The sequence below is a fragment of the Seriola lalandi genome, unplaced genomic scaffold (assembly GCF_002814215.2).
Source record: "Seriola lalandi dorsalis isolate HSWRI2012SDOR001 ecotype SW California unplaced genomic scaffold, Sedor1 jcf7180002054671, whole genome shotgun sequence".
In the NCBI taxonomy this organism is placed as follows: Eukaryota; Metazoa; Chordata; class Actinopteri; order Carangiformes; family Carangidae; genus Seriola; species Seriola lalandi.
Window position 1 is genome coordinate 730,931 of NW_019525224.1, and position 22,342 is coordinate 753,272.

Consider the following 22,342-nt stretch of genomic DNA (forward strand, 5'->3'; position numbering starts at 1 on the left):
GGGGGGAGTATCAGATTTTGACAACCCTGGGTCTAATGCAACACTAGAATATGTCTGATGAGTCAGTTGTACTTGTTGTCTCTCACCTTCACTGCCAATGGATGGTTCCAACTGATCCAAAAGGTCATCTTTAAAATCTCCATCAGCTTTTGGGATAAGTCTGACACACCCAAATTCAATACAGTACAGTGCAAATAAAAGGTTCAATAGAATAAGCGCACATCGACCGGGACAGCTCGACTGTGAAGTGTTCACATCTATAAATGTCAAAGTCAGAGATCACAGATTTCAGAATAATTGAGGGCAATAACAGAGTTCCAGCAGATATAAACTAATCTCAAGTGCGAAGTGATGCACAATTAACAAAGGAGGATAAACAGGGGTGTTAAGACTTGCTTCTTGTTAAAATGGTCTGGAAAAGTGCAGGGAGTTTTTGATGAAAGCTGATTGCATTCATTAGAGTTGTCAGCTACCTGTGTTGGGAGCTGACATCAAAAATGCAATCCAGACTTCACATACCAGGTTGTATCTCTCTGCTGCTGAAGAATCTAGAAAGAGTTTTTTTTTTTTTAAATAGTCATGAATAAATAAAACTGACTGCTTTGCTTTTATTTACATCCAACTGAAATTGGGTTTCATTGTGGCACTAGTGAGATACTACATGAACCGCAAATAACATGTCCGTTAATATAACTACTACTTTATACCAGCTGTGTCAGCATATATCAGTGGACACATGTTCTTCTAACCGTTCTGAATGATAGCTGCTGGATATAGAGACAACAAAACAATTTTCAAATAATGAATAGAAGAGAGAAAGAAGAAGAGAAAAACTTTTTTCGCTGTGTCACTTTCCCTTTCCCCTCTTTTCCTGTTTTTTGCTTGCTTGTTCACTTCCGCCACTCATTTCCTCTCCTAGAAAAAAGAAATAAGAGGGGTTGAGAGGCTGAAGACTTACTGCACAAATAGGCTCAAATGTATCATTTGGTGAGTCACCTTTATTCACAGGCAATCTACTGTATGTTTTCTCCACAGCCGTAGTTGGATTTCTTGAGTCGTCTGAGGAGCACGGGCAGTTTTACTCTTACCAGTTCTTTCAGACACAGACTTTCACAGGTCACTCTCTGTGGTAGGCAGTGTGATGGCACTGAGAACTGTATCTGTGCTACTTACTCTTTCTGCCACTGATTGTACACAGCAGATATCACTGAATAACACTTCAGTGGGTGTTTCTGATGATACTCAATGGTCTGTTGAAGGAACATTTAAACCCTAAACAAGATCTGTCAGTACGCTGTTCCAGACTGTGCTCCCACTAGCTTTAACGTTAGCTTTGACTGAAAAAAAACCTCTGTCTCTCAAAGCTAACAGCGCTGCCTGCTTATTGTCCCAACCACAGTGGAACCTTAAACACAACTCATCCTTCATTTCTAACAAGATCAAGCTCTTTCTGCTTGTGTTATGGATAGTGCATGGACCCAGACAAAGCCCTCTTACTCTAACACCCTGCCACTCCATGGTCACTGAGGATTAATAGATGAAAAGGTGAATTGTGACAGCCTAGTTTAAACCAGCACATTTAGTTTCCCTTAGTGTCAAATATTAATTTCAAGATAGTGTAGTGTATTTATGTTGCTATATTTCTCGATAAAACACCCTTTTAAAGCCCATTTGTCACCTGTCTTGACAGTCTGTATGCATTAGTGTTTTTCAGATACTGAAAAAGATATAAAGAATCTGAATTTGTTTCGAGGTTTGTGTAACAAACTTACATGTGTACTTGATTCCAATTAAATAAATAAAAAACTAGGGTTGGTGTGTCTGTACTTTCTGCAGCTCACATATTTTTTTAAATCTAAATTCTAATATCACAGCCTCCAATTCATTCATACACTTATTTCCTCTAAAATTCATTCAAAACTCCTCCTCACTGCTACAGCTTATTCAAAAAAAAAAAAAAAAAAAAAAAAAAAGAAAAATGCAGAAAAAGATGCCAAAGACGTTCAATCTCCAACCACTCATAGTTTTGGCCCATTTTTAGTGTCTCTGCATGGGTTTCACAGAGGCTAAAAGTGCATTTTAGAATCAATGTTGAGATTTCATTGATTGATTTAAAAACACACAAACAGAAGGTTTACGTGACTGACCTTCTAAATCCCTGAGAGCAATAATTGCACCCTGATGTGCTCGGGCAGAATATTGCTTTTAATCTAGACTCGAGAGCAGCGTGCACTCTATCACAGCTCCAATGATTAAAAACTATGTTTATAAATTTCTTTGTAATAAATATTCAGTTATTTCAATAATAACCCAGATGCTGCTGTCACACTATGCTGCACACTATGAGGGAACCTGTAATCAAGTAGAGAATTAAAATTAGCTTTTCTAAACCTCAAGTGTCAGGAAGACTTTACCAGCGACAAATCAACTGCCACGCAGAGGTGAGTTGTGTTCGGCAGCAACAGCCGTCTGTTTCAAACTGAAGGAGATGGGAACAGAAAACAAAACATCCCAGTTCAGCTGGGAGTCTGACCAAGTTTTTTTTGTCACATGATAATTATTCATGGTCATTTCATATATTGTCAATATAAAAATAAAGATAAGTGCAGCTTTAATAAAAGAACATTCAGTGTCACCAACTGAAAATCCAAGGAAAAACACAGATACCATTGTTTAATTGTGAAATGATCATAGGCAATGCAGTACAAAAACATTACAACCAAGAAAGTTACTTGTGTATTACATTACACCTTATCATCAGCTGATCGACCAAAACAAATCAATCTGGTAACCAGCCTCCAGATGTTATATTTTAGATGGAGGTTAAAATTTTAAAAACTGTTAAAAGGATAGTTCAACATTATGGGAAATACACTTATTTGCTTTCTTGCTGAGCATTAGATGGGTAGATTGATACCACTTCCATGTCTGGTGGCTAAGTATAGAGCTATCGCTAGAGGACAGTTAGTTAAGCTTGGCAGCAAAAACTGGCCAGATTGGCCGTATTTTGGCCGGGGTCAGTGGCTTCCTGAAGTCTTTCTGTCATCGTCTAGCTGTTTCTCCCCTCCGCCGGTCCTTACGCTGACCTAACCTAACCTTCTCCTACCTGTAGCTTCACATTTAACAAACACAAATCTTCTCATCTCACCTTCAGCAAGAAAGCAAATAAATGTATTTTCCAAAATGTCAGACTAATCCTTTAGGTGAACTTGACTAAGATGCAAAAATGCAAAGATGTAAATAACACTCTCATACGGTAACGCGTAAATGTGTGCACAACTCCTTTCACTAGAGGTCAAATGGCATTTCAGTAAACACACAATTAGCAAAACGGTGTGGGAATTTTCAGTAACGGCTTTATTAAATTAGTGCAAAAGACAGACGTAACTCATTCAAAATGTCATCTTTTTCTGTAAGGTGGTCTTCCACACAAACCCACACGCTACATTCTTTTGATGAGCGCAAGAGAAACAAGCAAAACTATCCACCAAAACCACTGCCTTTGTTTTCTTCTTACACATCTTGTGACTTGTAATGAGAGATGGAGAGAGAACAGGAGAGGGCAGAACTGATGTGAGACAAAATTGAACCTAAACACATGGCAGTCATCAAAACAAGACTCCTGATTCTGCAATTAATTACAGATTTCAAAATAATAAAAAAACAAACATAACAACAAAAAAAAGATGTTACAATAAAATAGTCAACACATCAATAGCATTAGAAATAGTGCCTAAAATTCACAGAAAAAAGGTTTCCTCTTTTTTTTATTCACTCACTGTGTGGGTGACCAAACAACTTGCAATCAAAGTACATAAGTTAATCAATACTGTATTTATACAATGGTAAAAAATAAAATATTTATATAATAGTACTTTTTTTTTTTTTTAAGGTTTACACCGTTACTATAAAGATATACTGTTTTCCACTCCATGACAACTAATGCAATAAAAACAGAAGCAAATCGAAGAAACGACTCCAGAGAGTTTCTGACTTTGAAGGCTTATGGCTACCACCTTGTTCTAAAAGACCACAACCACTGCAGACAAAGAAAACAGGCTTTGTTCTTTCCACTTAAAGAGGAAACAAGATCAAACACAGTCTGTGACAAGAAAAGAAAAGAACACATCAAAACGTCAATGCTCTTCCCCGACCAGGACAGTAGCTCAGCCTTCGCAGTGTTCCCTGGCCCACCGAGAGACAGAGAGCGGTCAATAGACGTGGAGACGGGGAAGGTGAGGCAGATAGATAGTTGGGACGATGTCTATGCATGGGGGAGGGGAGTAGGGGGGTGGGCGGTGGGGTGAAGAGGCGGGGAAAAGGAAACAGAGAAACAGAGGTAGCTATGGCAGGAAAAAGAGGGAAGGAGGAGAAAAAGAAAGCTGGGGATGGAGTGAGAAGTTTCTGATGAACTGTGGGAAAAGACCAAAGGTTTAAAGGTGAGGTCCAATATGAAGTAGATTTATAGCTTTTATTTTGTTGCAATATCGTTACACATGTTGTTTCAAGTATCTTGTACGGATGTGGCATGCTGCCATGAACGCTGCTAACACCCAGTGCTTGTCTGCCAGTGTAATGGTGCGTTGCCAAAATGGAATAGAAGACAGACATAAGAAAAACAACAAAAGAAATGGAACAATCAATGGTGGAAAAGGGTTGAGGAGAGGACAGATTGAGGGGAAAAAAGTCAAAGTGAGTCAAACTTGTGTCAGGAAAAGAGGAAGAGATGAGATACGACTGAAGTTAGAGGGGCCAGATGCAACAAAGAAAGTAAAGATGAAGAGAAGCAGACGACAGTGGCAAGAGGATAAGTGAGAAATCTTTTAAAAAACACAGAGTGGTGTTGTACAGCAGTTGTGCCGGTGGGGATTGTGTGTATTTTCTTGTTTGATTTGTCGTGGTGAGAAGAATTCTTCTCGCTTCTTCTTCTTCTTTTTCATCTTCTTCTCTCCTAAGCCTGGGTTGCGTGGGGGAGATAAGTCGTTGCTTTTCAGTGTTTGCGAAAAGGACTACGGGAGGTTTCAGCAGAATCTACAGGCCTGGTCGGAGAGGAGGGGGTGAAAAGAGAGGGGACAGGAGAGGAAGGGGAGATGAGAGGAAAAGAGGAAAGGAGAGAAGTGTGGGAAAGAACGGAGAGAAAATAGGAGATAATGTAAAGTCAAGGTCATCAATCAACCAGATCAAATGCAATCAATTACACTGGACAGGTGATGGTACTGCGTCATTAAAGATTCAGTGAGGACAGAACAGAGAAGTTACAATTATTCACTCTTAAGCAGCAGCAACTAAGTGACGGGCTTTAATACGAAGGTCCACCCTGAAACTCCCAGCGTGCACCTTCCTCAACATCCTTGACAGTTCAATCTCTACGGTTGAACACAAACAAAACACTAAAAAGTTAGAGAGCAAAGAAAGTGCACCATGTTTTCGATTTATCATGCCATCCAGAGACATTTTCTGAAGTGTCTACAGTGAAGATTAATTAGCTACTGACGTGTACTAGTAGAATACTTAATTTTATTTGATTTCTTTTACTTCAGAATGAGTTCAGTTCATGGGGCTAAGAACAGCTCTGAAGCAGAATGAGCATGTGTCCAACAAATTAGGCTGGAGTGAACTTGCCATTTATTTCTGCGAGGAGGATGTTTCTATTCCAGCAACATAACCTTTATGAGAACCTGTGAGCTTCAAAGCATCGCAGAACATATGTTTATTTTGCACTTATGCTGTGTATGTCCTTGGCGATACAGAGGTTTGAGTGAGTGAACAGAAAAAGCGCACAGGAGGCTATGTTCTCTGGTAACGTGACAGTTTGTCTCATCACTCTGCTAGAATTGCTTACAACGAGCTGGTTCGAAATTTGATTCCGCAAACACACACAGTCACATAAATACCCACACACACACGCACATAGCAGAATGAAATGTGAGAGTTTATTGATTGCCTCTCTGCCAGCCATCTCCCACGTAGTCTGCTCCCTATTTCTGACATGACTGTTCTGACACTCCTACTCACCATTTTGCTCATTCTCTCCTCTTTTTTCCTTTCCTGTTTCCTGTTTTTTGAAAATATCAGTTTTCTGATATGACTGCATTAGAAAGGGCATTTTGGGCTTTTGCTATGACCTTAAACTCTACTTAAGGACAAAGTAAGACATGCAGTCAAAGAAAACCAAATCCTATTTAAATGGTTACACATGCAGGTGCCTGAACTTGCAGTTAACAGTTTGGTAAAGGCTGGTAAATTCAAATTGCGCTTCATTGCAATACGAGCACTTCACTACATGTATTACATTCTTCCCATGTGCACTCTAGAGAAAAAAGGTAAATCAAGGTTGGTAATCACTGTTGAGACCTTCTGCAACTCTGTCGAACGCAGTGCACAAATCATATATTTTATGTATTCTATATTGAACATTATATAAATAAAAAGAATTTGAATTTGAAATTACTGTAGCAACAAAACTCTCAGCTTTCATTTTTCATACCACTCCTCTAATCCACTTTTTGTGTGCCGGTTCAAAAGACGCCTTTACAGAAAGAATGGACTTCCAGGTTCTTTATTGTAAATTTGCATAATCTGCTGTGACATAGTGATGTGCTGTCTGTTTGGTACATTTACATCTGTAAGGCAACAAACACTGCTTCTATACTATGTTTTTAAAGTTCCTAGTGTTAACTATAGTAGCTGTTTCCTACATAGAAAAATGCATCATGAAATTAAAAATTCTTAAATAGAAATGAGTTGTCATTAAGCTAATTTTAGCATGAGAATGACCCATTTATTTCAGGTGCTTAATAAAATGCTGTTTATTATTAAGTCTTCAGTAGTGATTGGATGTCTTGACTGCCTCGCTGTCAATCTGTATGTAGTTGCATCCTGTTGAAGTTAGAGTTACTTAGTTAGTTAGAACCTTCAACCCTCAGACTGGTAAGGATGGGTTTAAGTTAAATTATGAGATTTCCACTTTGAAAACCTCACATTTCTGTTTTTCTGTTCTGAGCCCATATTCTCTTAACCTGGTGAGCACCATTTCAAGGTAAGAAAGATGTTTGTCATCATCTTTGCTAGTTACAGTGACCCGGGCCCTGGAATCCCCTGCAGGACCTTTGCACGTATCCAGAGCTGGTGGTATCCCACAAACCAAGTTGTTGTACTGGTAAAGTCCTTTTTTGTATTTATTGTGAGGTATTTGTTGGATACATCATCGATTTCTACTTGGAAATAAGCTTATGCCAAATCGATTTTCATGAAACTTTACCATCCTGACAGGGAAGCATAGATGTCCTCATTCTGAGGTAAAGCATACTGTACAGGGTTAACAGTCACACAGTCTCCACATATGTGTACCTTGCTTGGTATGGCACTGGTCTGGCTTTGAAAATTCTCAATCTCAATCTTTGCCTTCATGCCCTGTGTTCCTATGCCAGTCATGAACATTTCCTCAGAGTCAGCGATTATTAGTGACAGTCTCTCAGGTGTGGCCTTGCTGCCCTCCTTTGCTGACACAAAGAGTGCCTTGATGGTGTGCCAATCCAACTGGATTTTCCTGAGCCATTCACTTCCCAGCAAAGGGGGGATTCCCATTTTTTGGTACATAGAGGTTTAGCCACTGAGTTTTGTCTCTGTATGTCACTGTCACTAAAATTTTTCCTTTGGGATACACCCTTCTGTAAGTCTTTCGTTCAGTTCGTTTCAGAATAATGTGTGAAAATGGTAGTTTATAGTCATGTACAGAGGTCACTGTTAAAGCTGAGTCTGTCCAATTGCATTTTCTCATGTCTCATGCCTGACACTTGTGGAGTGATCCATAGTACTATTAGATCATCTGTCTCTTTCACGCTGTGAAGCTGCAGACAAGACAATTCACTTTTGTTTTGAGTTGTTTTCATCAGAGCTTCTTTCTGTCATTTTGTGTACATTGTTGTATTTTTCTTCCTGGGGCTTTTGCTGTTGCTTTTTGTTTCTCTGTATATTGTCCTTTTGATCCCGTTTACCAGCTTTTCATCCTCTTCAAAGTGTTCTTGTTTGCCACAGCTCCTGCATTATTTGTCTTTAAACCAACAGTCAACCGGTTCACGTGACATTTCCACGGCGGTAACATTTCTATCCTTCTTTCCAGTTCAATGACATTTTATCTTTGATGTATCTCTGAAGCACCCTGTGGTGGTGTGTCCATTGATATGGCGATGTCCTAAGCCTTCTCTAATGTAAGGTCTTTTTCACACAGGAGCTTCTTTAGTGTGGTTTCACAGTGCATGCCACACAGTAATCTGGTTTCTAAATGCTGCTAGAGAGTGTCTACTATTTGCGTATATTTTGTCAGCTGGCTCATCAGGGGTAAACAAGCTCCATACCAACCCATATGATTTTGCTCCCATAACACAGAGTAAGACGCCGGCTTTCTTTTAATCATTAACTGTGTTATCATCACAATATAACTCCACTCTTTCAGTATAAGTTGCCCAGTCTTAATATCACTATCAAAGGCTGTAATGGCTTCAATTATTGTCACGTCTGTTATGATAATTTAGTCCAATTCTTCCATGTTTTCTTTTCTGCTGGCTCCTTCTAAGTCACTGCACATTCATCTTGACTCATGTGTCCTTTGCTAGCGAAGCGACAGTGTATGTGGTCTAGGAACACAACTATACTATTGATAAAAACACTGGAGAAATAAATATGTTTTCTGGTTGTTTTCTGGTTGAATCCAAACATAGCTTAACACATATAAATTAATATGCACCTAATAGTGCCTCCAACAGTGTGTTACTAAAACAAAAAGTCGTCCCATATTATGATGTAGGCTACACCATACAACTTTAAATTATGTTCCACAAAATAACACAATATACATGAAATTACAAAACATTATGCTAATACTCAATGCTAAATGACTAGCGTCTGCTAGGTTAGCATAATTGGATATTTCCCACTCACTATAAACTACAGGAATACTGTTAATCCTGAAACATACACATTTCTCCACACATGAATACATAAAAAAAAGTAATACTGGCATCTGCAAAAGATAGACTGTTAAAATTAATATATTGTAAGTTTGATTTATGCTAGAATTTGTGATTCTACAGTGACTTCCTGTTTACACAATTGATTACTTTTGATTACAGATGCTACCAACTGATTTACACATGACTTATGTCTTAAAAATATTTCTTAAACTTTAATGGTGCAGCCTGAATAGTGAATTATTGGTTTGAAATCAGTTACTTATAAGTTTATTAATTAACCAGTAGTTAGAAGAACTTAGAAAGGGCTATACTTAAAATGAATAACAGTAAAAGAGTATGAGAGTGAAGAATAAAAGAGAGAAAATGAATAGCCATTTTAGCACAATTCCAGATTGATCTATAACAGATGAATCTGCTCAAATTTAAATAATGATATTATTTAGGACTATATGCCCATATACAATGTACCATGGCTGTATACGTGTCTGACATGTTCAGTAACCTTTACAGTATACAAGTTTCCAGAGCCATGTAATATGAGCAATTTACAGTAAATTTTGTAGCAAAGAAAGTGAGACCTTACACTGCTTCACTACTTTTGTATTCACTTCTGCTGACTGTGACTGTGTGCAAGTACAACACGTCAGTGCACAGAAGCAATGGTTACACTGAAGAACGGATCAGGTGTACTATAAGCATTCTGCCTTACTTAACAGGCTTTTCTTTAAGCCTTGCCTTTTACTGCTAATCTAGCAAAATGCATGCAGCAAAATGTGGTGTAAAACAACCAATTTGGAGGTGGCAATTTGTCATAGCTAGTGTTTGTTTCTAAAGGGTTTACTGTTTTCTCCATTTCTATTGTGAGTGCATGAGTGGGTTGCAGTGCTGCTCTCTCTGCAGTGGTCACAGCTCTTGTGTGCTTTGTTTAATAAGTTGGCAGTCAGTATCAGTCAGACAAACTCGTCATGCGATTTGAACTGTTGACATGCCATCCTCCCCCATCTCTGCCTCACACTCTCTCGCCACATCTCTCTTTTCTCTGTATGAGATTAGGGAGCGGTCTTGAGGAATGTGAACTATAATTTTCTCAGACATTGTGAAATGAATTGGACTATACACTTCAGAAAACTCTGAAGCAATCGAAGCGTGCCTGAATGGGGGTGAATATCTAATATGGAGGACAGTATGGAACAGGAGGGGCTGTGGCTGATTTTTCTTTCTCCATGTTTTTCTTCCCCCTTTCAGAGGGCTCAGACCTAAGTGTTCCCTAAAAAGGGAAATAAAAGTGGAGAAACACTCGAAGGCTGTCAAGTCTCAGATATTGGTTTTTGCAAATCTAATGAGACTCTGGCAGCCCTGTTCCACCTCACATGAAGAACTGGATATAAAAGAGGAAATTCTCCCCCTCTGGCTAAAAAGTCAAGGTCTTGACATGAAAATACATTGCTGAATCAATTCACTTCAGCTCCCGCGCAGACACCAGCTATGAACTCATAGGTCAGGAACAGATGAAAGAGAGAATTAGCAATGAAGGAGGAGGAGTGAGAGAGAGAGAGAGGGATGAACACAATATAATGACTGTGGTTTGGTTATGAATGAGTCACTCATGTCACTACAGCTAGCAGAATTAGATACAACACCACACTGTACTCCTATAGACTCACAAAGGGACGTTTTGTATTGATTCCTGCTGCACTACATTTCTTCTTGATGTATTCTTGTTGTTGTGGTTGTTGATCTATGTAAACTTTTCAAACATGAGTAGATGTGCACACAGATGCTTACTGTGAATATAAGGTATGAATGTGACATTTTATCACATCCAGCATAATGTTCTCACATCTGCCTACTGCATATATTTACAGTATAAACAACCTAAGGTTTCTGTATATATGTAAATAACCTTCTCTGTCACTTTCGTATTTCAACACTACATGAAAAACAGCTTCTCATGCCAGAAAATGAACCTATTTCCATTTCACAACACCAGACAAAAAGGAATTCATTTTGACTCAAACTTCCTTTCACTGTGTGAATGATCTAATGGGGTATTACAATGATTCACTGATGTTGACTTATCTTACTGTCACCACTTATTGTAAGCCTCTGTGGGTAAAAGCATCATCTTAATGCGTAAAATTTAAATTTAACAAGCTGCAGGAGGCGAGGTAGAACCAAACAGGACACTGGAGGGAACAGTAACTGTTTCCCAGCCTTTTTAATTGCTGAGAGGAGAGGAGGGTGACAGTTGATTAGCCCAGGTATGTCACGGCTGCTAGACAGAAAACAGCAGCATTGCACCATGAAGTAGAAATATTAGAGAGGAAGACAGAGAGTCTTTCAGGGTAACATTGAATACAATGAAAATTAACCAACCCCGAATTTAAAGATGAATGAGTTAACTATGTAAAAAATCATCTATAAGAAACAGTAAAGGAACTTCTAAGTGAATAGGTCATTGTGATACTACTTAAAATCTTGCAATGTATGAGATTCTCAGGTAAAGAAAGTTTTCTCTATTGGAGTATACATTGTTTTATAATGTTATTACACATCTGGTTGTTTGTGTTTTTTGTTGATAACTCAGAAATCTTTAAAAGCTTCCCAAATTACTTCACATATATAGTATGGTTTATGAGACATGCGCATGTCACCGTTCATTCAGCCCTCTGAATGAAGGGGTGCCACCTGATGATCCCGATGTGGTGACTACCACCTCTAAGGAAATCAAAGGCTTAGATTTCATTTGAATTTTTACTTATTTTGTTAGTATGTTCCAATCCTGCGTGTTTGGATTGTGGAATGACCTTGGTGTTTACCAATGACCGTATATAAAGATGGACGATGTGTCTCCACTTCCTCCCACAAAAATGAAGCCAAAATATCCGAAACCCCAATTTTGATTCTTGTTATAGTTAGTCAGTTTTTTTTTTGCAATAATCATTCAATGTATTTATATTCTTTAATTATCTCTCTGTAGCAGTTTTTGTTGTGAGTCCAGGAGGCCATTCCAACTTGGGATTTAAAATGCTTTCACACATATACAGCATGAAATTAGATCATGGTTGCACAGGGCATTAACCATTGCCCTGGATTTCTCACAAGCGAGAACCCATCGTGCCACGCTCCAAGCTTTTCACTTGTGGCTGAACCACAGTGGTCTCTCGACTTGCTTCAGCAAGAGTTTGATTTACTGACTGGCTCCACTGGTACTGATAAAAATGGGATGGATGTAGAATCTGACTGATTGAAGATGATTTAAGCCTGTGATAGATGATGATAGACAGATGGTTCATCCAATCACCTGCCAAGTATTTTTTGACAGCATCTGCTGCCTTTTTCAGTTTGCAACAAAGCCTTCCCAGTTGGTTCTGTGCGCATCAGGTTATCAGGGTATGATGGAAAAAGGCTGTTTAATTGCCATTTTATTAAAACAATGTGAGATTATTTGGTTGCTGCTCCTCTGTTGTCTTTCTAGCAGAGCAGCTGCTTGTCAATTTTTTTTCTGCCCCCAGTATTTGGGGACTTGTAGTGATAAGCTGCACTTCCTGCAAATTAACCAGTACTGAAATCTTAATGATTACAGCTGTATCATTTGCTGTCAAAGTATCATTGAAATGAGCACAATGAGCAGAAGTGGAGGACAGAGTTTGACAGAACTTGTGATGGCCCAAAAAGCACATTAATTCCATGCAAGTGTCCCAGTAAAACATAACAGTGACACACTATGCACAACTCCGAGGTCCTGGAATGGCAACATTTAATTGTTACAGTGCCACAATGAATATTAGTTACACCTCTATTTGAATAGTCATATAAGCAGTGAGAAAAAGGTCTATTCAAAAGCTAAAAATGCTGGTATTTATAAATAATAATGATCAAAGTGTAGAAATAAGAATTGCTGTTCACTTTTATGTAACATCATCACGTTGGCAACGAATACCTTATTTTTTTTCCAGACTTATCTCTTTTGGCAACTTCAGATTTGGGGGTTGAAAAGTCCCTGTATATCCCTGTGCAACTGTTTAACAGATGTAGCAACAAATGTAGCAACACATCATTCATAATATATGAGTAAAACATGAGTGCAGTCTAGTGCAACAACTTTATATTCATAAAGAATTTATGATGTCTTTAAGCTTCACTTGCTAATGATCAACAAATAATTCATCTATTGCTAGAGCAAATATGATAACTTTTGGGGTTCTTTAAAAGGTAACAAGTACAGTTTACATATTAACACGAGGTAATGATGTAATTATGCACCAGTAATGGAATTCTACATTCATGAATCAGATAAAAGGCATTTCCCAGTGTTTACTTAGTAATGTGTCATTATGTAGTTCATCAATAGCTCATACTGTAGTCTGTTACGGCCTCAAAACATTCATCACTGTGCAGCTGTAGACTTTGGGGGTATTAAAAGAGGTGTATAGTTTCTTAAAACCAGAGAAACATTTTGTATCTCAGTTCAAAGATCAAAATCCCTCCCAGCTTGATCTGAAGACAGACACAAGCCTTCTACCATTCACTTCAGTCTGGCATGAGGTCTCTTCAAAGGAAGCTGTGAAAAAGTCATTTTTACAAGAGTAAATAAGCCCCTAAACAGCCCATCTCTCCAGCCGAGAGGGGATTAGTGTAGAGCTGGAGAAGGAAGAGGAAAAGTGGCTGTCAGAGCAAAGCGAGGGATCAGAGAGGAGGAATAGTGTGGACTAAAACCCTGGGAGAATGGAGGTAAATTAGTGGCATCTGGGCTGGGAGTTGTTTGTTGTGTTTAATGGTAAATGCTTTGCTTTTACTCTTCCCTCTCTCTCTCTTGTGCTCTCTCTCCTTTAGTCTTAGAATTACATTATTATCATTCCTCTTACTGAAATTACAGAGAAAAATGGGGAGAAACAGGTCTTTGCAGTACTGCAGACAAATCTGCTGCTGAAACTCATAATCCTGCGTAGAAAAGATTTAAGCATTTGGTTTGAGCTTGTAGACCTTCCTAAATTGAGCACATGCAGGGTGAATTTGGCACAGTGTAAGACGAAATTGGTATGGATGTGTGTGTGTCGGAGTATGTCTGAAAGAAAGAGTGAGAGAGAGAAGTAGAAATACCGGTACAAATATCAGCATCCGTTACCCCAGATGTTTTCATTTTATCACCCATTTTCACATCCTTCATTAACCAAATTCACACATAGCCACTGTGGACGACTACATTAATCTCTATGTCCACTCCACATATGTGTAAAATACACATTATTTACATACTGTACATGCTGGCAGGCTTATTGCCTCCAGCCTCACATCAAGTTTGAACATTTAATTTTGAGGAACAGTGAGGGTGCTGCTGAGAGATAGTGAGTATACTGTACAGAGCACATCAGTTCACATGAGCACTGATAGGGGGCAGTGTGGTCATCTGTGTTGGCTTGCCACCTGTAAGCTGTATTACCAGGTAAAGTAGAGCATTCCTCCTTGTAATTACTTCCAAAATAAGGAATCCTTCTTATGATTAGCTATCCTTTTTGTTTGCATCTGCAGCCTATGGGAGCACGTATTGACTGCACTGAGTCTGCCCAATTAGCAAGTCTCATCTCAGGTGAACAATGGATGCTTTTACATGGACATTTAACACCTCAGAGCTGAGTGTGTAGTGTATGTGTTTGTATTTATTTATCTGCATGCATTTCCCTCTACAGGACTGTAGGAAAATACTGTAATTGCTCCCTACTTTATGGTAATCTGTATGTGGAGTGTGGATGTGTGTGTGTGTGTGTGTGTGTGTGTGTGTGTGTGTGTATGTATGTTTGTAGTGTATGTGTGTGAGAGTCTATGGCACACTGATCACAAAAGAAAGGCTTACAATGGAGGGGAGTGAAAGTAGGCCCCTGCAAAGCCCTGGGATTTAGCAGCCAATCCTTCAACAGCAAACAAAGGTCTCGTAAGCATTAGAAGACATAGTATATGTTGGTATTCTGCACACACAAGCATAGGTTCGCCCTCCCTCTCTGCCCTGCAGGGTTACATGCATTATTTAAGGGTCTGAAAAGCAACCCCAGTGGAGTGTTATATGGCTGAGAGCTAGGACAGAAAGCCAGTGAGGATGTGGGTCTAGTTCTGGCAGTGTTGCTGAGAAGAATGATGCTGAAGGAGTCAGTGGAAAAATTATGGATGAGAAGGTGTGATCTGGCTTAGGCCGGTGAAAGCAGCAGCACGGTTCCTCACCATATTAAGAAGCAGACTTTACAACCCACACATCATTTAAATTCTTTTGGCTTCAACTAGATGCACACAACAAGAGAAAATCTGTCACTGGTGGAGAGATGATCCAGTTTCCTTTCTGTTCGACAAAAATCAACTTGGTTAATCAATTCTCATGATTCATGGAGACTCACAGACAAATCTTCCTTTCTCTCTCTTGTTTACGTTTTTAGAAACTATACAAACGTGAATCACTTCAGTTTTATGGAAAATGTGATTTTGTGATACTGAAGTACTTGTTAAGATAGCCTTTTCTGTTTATAGCTATTTTCTCTCTCCTCTCAAACTTCACTCACAAATACATCAACACTTAAATACACACAAATATATTTCCCACAGTCCAAACACACACACACCCTCACAAAATACAGACTGCTGCAGAGATTGTAGATTATGTGTCCTCTAGAGGGTTTAGTGCTTACGCAGAGGAGGCTAAGAACAACTACAAGCAGTTCTTGTCCTGTGTTGCGTAACTTCAGACACAGAGAACAAGCACCAACCATGTCTCATATATCATGTATTCATACTATATAATGACTCATTTTGGCTTGTGCAAGATCAGAAATCATTGGTTTGCCAATGAAATGTTATTAATGCCTGGATTAAATTCGCTGGCAATTTCTTGTTTGTTTTTGTATGACATCCTTATTTAGCACAGAAATCCTACAGACTTTGATGCTGGACACAGGCGATCAAATACTGAGTCGTTCATGTTCAGTGCTTCCCAAACTTTTTAAACCCATGATATCCCTTCATAGTGAATTTTTTTTTCATGGTTTGAGCTTACTTGGCACCGCCGCCACATGTGACAGCTTTTCCCTGCAGATGAAGCAGTTCACTGTGTGACAGTTTGCTTCTGCTATCCACACAAAGCTGTGCGTTAAGAAACTTTCACATTACAGTCTGATTTCAGTTTCTTTTCGGGTTGCTCAGGACTGATCTCTGGGTGAATTAAAAGTTTAAAGGTAACAGCATTTGTTTTTATATCCATTTACAATGACAACTCTTTCCGATGGATGCTCTGACAGTCACCATTTAAAACTGCTGTGCACCTGGAAAACTTGCACACAAAGTCACAGAGAGGTGTGCTATGCTACTATGACAACTGGTCATATTCGTAATTTTAGATGCAGCATAGCAGCATATTTTACAGGGTTTAAAATATAATGGGCATGTTTATTTCTTTGATTCTATCTATTTTAAAATGTTTGAAAATGTAGAGTAAAAAATAGAAATCGATTAATCTTGTGGTACCTTTAGCTCAACCTTAAGGCACCCTTGGGGCCCACAGTACCTACTTTTGGAACCATTAGTTGATGCCACTAGACAGCTTGGTGAAGGCTAAGGAAGCTTTTGGTTAAATATTGAAAAGGTCAATGATGCTCATGTATGAATATTTTCATAATCTTGTCCTAAATCCCTTCAGATCCTCTTGTTTTTCTTGGTCGGACTGCATTTCGGAGCGTGTCTAACTGCACACATCATACCTGGAGCCTCAAGGCAAGTTTGGATCACAGGATTGCCTGAACACTATCTTACTTTCTTCTGCTCATACGAGTGTTCCTAGTTGGATTTACTAAACTCTGTTCATGCTACCTGTTTGTGAGAAGGTGAGCGTTCATGGAATTCTGTCATTACATACAGCATATACAGTAATATAAGTGTTTGTGAGCAGGACTTTCACACAGCAGAGCTCCGACTCCTGCTGTTGGAAATCATCAGACAAAGAAACAACCTGACAAATTTGACAGTGTCAGTAATAGTCGTATAAGAGGACAAGGTGGGACATGGTGGTCACAGAGATATTAGATGAATATTATACCCTACTGTTGGATACAATGGAGGATATACCTCTCGCGCACACCTCTATAAAGACAGGCAGCTTTCTGAGCGAGAAATTTCCAGCAACTACTGCAGCTGCGATGCTGAAAAATGCCATTTAAAAAAGCTCAGTATATTTGCAGCCATGATGATGATAATATGGTGAACAAAATATAAATTTTATGGGCGCCATGGGTCATGAGACAGTTGGAGACTAAGAGAGAAAGGGAGCTGAACTAGGGGGCAGAAAGAAAAAGATACAGAAGCAAGGAGCCAGAGAAATTAGGAAAGCTGCTGTAACGCTGTGTGGCCTTGCACACTGTACGCCTGTAACCCAGTGGGCAAAAACAGAACAAAACAGAAGAGTTTAATCTTCACACCTTTATTCTCGTCTCCTTTTCACATCCTTTCCGCAGGCTCTTTCCATTTTTCTTCCCATCATCGTTCTCCTGCAGGGTCAGAGTTCAGCTTGGAGATAAGGGAATTGAAACAGGATCCTCTCTGCCTCTCTGTCAGACTATCTGACCATACACTGCAGTGATCAGTCCGCTCTATCTGTCCTCCAGCACAGGTCTCTATGATGAGCTCGAGCAGGAGTCGTCTCTCTGGGCGCTCGTGTGTGTGTGTTTGTGTGTGTAGAGATGTTCTGCATCTGAATCGGTGGAACCTCTGTTGCCCAGCTGTAATACTGTCTGAGATTCCCAAATGGACACGCGCCCGCCCGCCCGCACACACACACACAGACACACACACACACAGAGACACACACACACACAGACACACACACACACACACACACACACACACACACACACACACACACACACACACTCTGTCTGTAATCTCCAACCTCTAGCTCCAGGGTAAAACTGCTCACCGTTACGTGTGTTCTGACTACACAAGCATCCTTCAGTCCTGATGAATGGACATGTACTCGGGTGCAGGACCAGGCAACCCAAGAACCAAGAATCTGTCATCTGGAGCAGCTATTTGGTTAATGAATGCCCTTGTCTATCACTGCACCATTTACAGTAGAGTAATGAATGCTACCGTCGTTCAGAGTAAAAGGACATCTGTGGAGAAAACTCTCCTAATGTCATCTTGGCATGTCAACCAATTATCATGCTTTCTAGTTCAGACACTCCGGCTTCTACCATGGCAACCGCAGATAACCAAATATTTCTGAAAAGGAGAGTGTGAAAATCTAACTGACTGTTCCAGCTGGGATACTCTGAGGCTCGCTGCCATAATACTTTCTGAGAGGTGGCTGCTCGCCCGCAAACGCTGACACAGCATCAGCTTACGCTCATGATTAGTGTGTTGCAGTGAAACCGCGACTAATGGTCTATCAGCACTGGAGTGCGGTATTCTTATGCTGCTGCTTGCTACGCATTGTCAGTTTAATTTAATACGTTGTGTCCTGTGAATCATGAGTTTTAACAGAAGTTGCAGGTAACTAAGTGCTCTAACTGCATCATGAGAGAACGAAATGATGATGAGTTCTTTAAGGCGCAACTTCAAACAACTGTGTACCTTTCCATACACAGCACAGTCATCTGCCATGAATGCACTTGGAGAAAAGATATGCATCAATATACAGATTGATCCATACTCAGAGGAAGATCAATGGGTCATGCTCGATGCTGTGATTCACAGATACAGAGAAAATGAATAAGAAGATGAGGCGCAGAGATTCTGCCTGTAAGCAAAGGATTATAAGGGGAGTGCGTCTGGTTGCTAAGTAGAGAGAAGGCAAAAGAGCAAGAGAAGTCATATGGGGAAGGAAAAACAGTGGCGGAGAGAGCTGATGGATGAAACACAGGAAGTGGTCAAAATATGCAAGTGGGAGGAATCAATGGGACGTGAGCGAGAGCGAGAAAAGAGATTTTATAATCAATAGAACAAGACAAAGAAAAGAGAAGAAAGACAGCTGGAAAGAGACATGACTGTGATTTTTCTGATGATTAGTTTAACATTTCACAGTCAAACTCATATTAGAAGAAAAAAGGATGAAATCAATCAACTACATCATCTTTTAAATCCTAAAATCCTAAGATTTAAAGCCTAAAATCAGATTGTACTGTTCCTTTACTTGCCTTTTCCTTTCCTTTCCCCCTTATTCCTCACGCTACTCTCCTCCTCCTCTTCTTCTTCTCTTCACTGATGCTCTCTCCATCCCTACCACTGCACCCCACCTCTGGCGTACAGCAAGTCTGACTACAAACTATTGAGAACAAGCCCAGACAGGCAAACAGGATCTGGGGACCTTAAAGTTGCAAATGATTTTTCTTCTCACCAAACTAGCTGCTGGACGTCCCCCCTTTACATTTGTGTTGTGAATGGAGGAGACTGAATTATTCATGCTATTGCTAATGGCTTAAATGAGATATTCAGAGTAAATTCAAGTTTGGCTTCCTGGGGAGTGCTGTAGGCATGTCGGCGGAAAAATATAGAAACGTGAAATGCAAAAGACTTACTTTTGCAAGTGCAAGGGATGAATGCAAGGTTTGAAAACACAAAGACACTCGTATACCCATATGACTATTTACTATTCAATGCGTACAGTCAATTGCTTCCCTTTAAAATAAAATTATCCTAAAAGTCAGTACAATTAGACATTTTGTCTTTATTGATTTCTCAAATAGAAAGCAACATACTACATTACTTCACTATTAACCCCCATTTTAACAATGACACCAGCATAATAAACCATCATCTCTGTTGTTGTGTGTTGTGGGTATGATGGTACTTACAGAGCAGGGCGAGCAGGAGAGTCGCAAGCAGCACGAGAAGGCTGGCGCGATGAGAGTGGGCAGAGCTGCAGTGCATCTTATTCTTCTTACAGACACACACCTGAACTTTGACCTCTGTGTTGTTGAACAAAGGGGGCACCCCTGAGTCGGTGATGAGCAACGGAAGCTGGTAGTTGGCTTTCTTCAGACTGTGCAAAAGCATGATTTGGGAGTGTGTGGCTATGGGAGACACACAAAAAGAAAAAGGGTGGTTTAATGGAGTGGACGGACAGTCATCCCCCATCCTGCAACTACTGTCCAGCATTAACAGCTGCCTACTTTGCAAAGCAGAACTAAATATGTGAATTATAACACAAAACTTAGATGCCTCAAGTAACTGGGTACAAAGCCATCCCTGAGAACTGAAGCGACAGAAATTGGCACCTCTTAAGTTGCATAAGATTGTTACATTTTGTTGCATCACATTTTAAAAACCCTTAAGAGACACAAGAGAAAATACTCGAGCCAGTTCACTTCATGCTAAAATGTGTCACAAAATGCAAAGCTGCACATTCCACCTGTCTGCCGGGGCTGTTACCTCTAGGTTAGGTGACTTTCAGTTTTGTATTCAATTACAAAATGTATATTGTCCAACAGTTTGCTCAAAACAATGTCACAAGGCAACAGTAAGCAACAGTAAACATTTAATAAATGCAGAGGCCCCTCTTTGAACAAATCACCCCCACCTCACTCGCTCATCAGTGTGTTTGGAAAATGCAGGAATGCAATGTGAGATGCAGAGTTTCTCAAAGTTTCTTCAAACCCTGATAAGTGTGACATATCAACGAACCTCAGCACAATCTGACAGATTCTCTTCTGAATAAATGTGTGAATGTGTTCCAAACGAATATGTCCTGATCATTCAATAGTGTGAAAGTATAACACTTTACACTTCAGCCACATGCATTTTGAAATTTAAATTTAATTCAATTTAAGTATTTTAGTAAGGTTACTCCAACACACGATGTCAGAACAGCTTCAGGGCTCGCTGACATTGATTCCAAGTTTCTTTATTCTATTGGACGGATTACCACAATTCTTCCCTCTTTTGGTGTTTTGATGATGGTGGAGGTGGTGGTGTTTAACACTCCCAAATCTCCCATAGGTGTTCATTTGGGTTGAGATCTGGTGACTGTAAGGGCCACAGAATTGCAATGTTTCGCTCAGGGTTGCGTAAGTAAAGTCTCATTCATTTTTCCATAGATGATGTTAGGGGACTGGTAGTTGGGGTACTTGCAGTGCTTGGATGGACATGAAACTCTCCCAGCTGAATACTAAAGATGAGACTAGAAAATATCTGGTTCTTTGATAGAGAGTCAAAAGTACAAGCCTGTATACATAAATCCAGAGACTTTGAACACTACTCCCAATGTGAATTTGGGTAAGAAGCATCAAATCGCTCAGCTTAAAATTCTTTTACATTGCTACTAATGACAAGTGGAGGTTTATAATTCATGTTTTTAGTATCTGCAGCTTGATTTACTTTCAGATTCTGTATCAACATAATCCATAATGTTTCTTCCCTAATTTATTTGAATTTTTACTTTAATTTGTCACCCATCTGTATGTTAAAACTCACTTGGAATGATTCACGTATAGCAGGGGTATTCAATTAAAATTCAAAGAGGTCCAGTTACAAAAATGTCCTCCCAGCAAAGGTCAGAATCTTATATTGTCACTCGAAATAGTGCACCCTGATGTAAATAAAAAACAACATACGTACTTTTCTGTCATTTATTGTCAAATTTGAAGTGTTATATACTTTAAACATACCGATAAGTCTGAACTTGTATGGCACTTGAATGGAAAACATTACTGTAGTTGTTTTTACTACATTTCAAGTAACTGAATTTCTTCTTTTTCTTCTAAACAAAAGACCTTTGAGCTGCCCACCCCCTATTTTAACCATGTGTTAACTAGTGGCATTAAACCCAACAGGTCCTCACACATCTCTTCTCTTTGAGAAGAAATCTCACATTCACCAAAAGCTGGACATTATCTGTTACATCTGTGGACTCATCAATGGCTAAGGATATGCATACTGCGTTTTGAACAGCTGCATCAAGCTGTGCCAGTACATCCTCTGCTAATAGTTGGGATTTTCTGGTTGTCGTTGAAGCTGACAATGGGATTTGCTTGATTTTTTCACACATGTCGTTTTTTTGTTTACTGTCAAGTAAAGTCTCTGCAGCCGCATTTAAGCATTCCTTCACTACTGTCCCATCGCTGAATGTTTCTTGTGTTGCGCCAAAATCCACGCAATCTTAAGTGAACACTCATCTGCACGTTGCTGGCCTGTAAATGCGTGTGTGAGGACACGGGTAGACTCACTGCGGACTTCTGCGGGTATGTTTCATCAAACGATCCGTGTTTGGTCTCATAGTGACGCTCAACGTTGCAACTTTTTATTAACGCCACAGTTTCACAGCATGTGAGACACACAGGTTTAGAAGTGGCTGCAGGCAGGACGAACATGTATTGGTCCGTCCATTCATCTTTAAAAGT

At 39.6% G+C, this 22,342-nt stretch overlaps 1 protein-coding gene across 1 annotated transcript in view; it reads right to left on the reverse strand.

Moving 5' to 3' along the window:
- The window catches only part of cdh13 (cadherin 13, H-cadherin (heart)), a 310,913-nt gene that overhangs the window by 7,744 nt on the left and 280,827 nt on the right, over positions 1–22,342 (reverse strand). Inside the window, exon 14 of the mRNA XM_087177984.1 lies at positions 19,799–20,017. Within this exon, the coding sequence (XP_087034110.1) occupies positions 19,799–20,017 (219 nt within the window). The remainder of the gene's footprint in view (positions 1–19,798; positions 20,018–22,342) is intronic.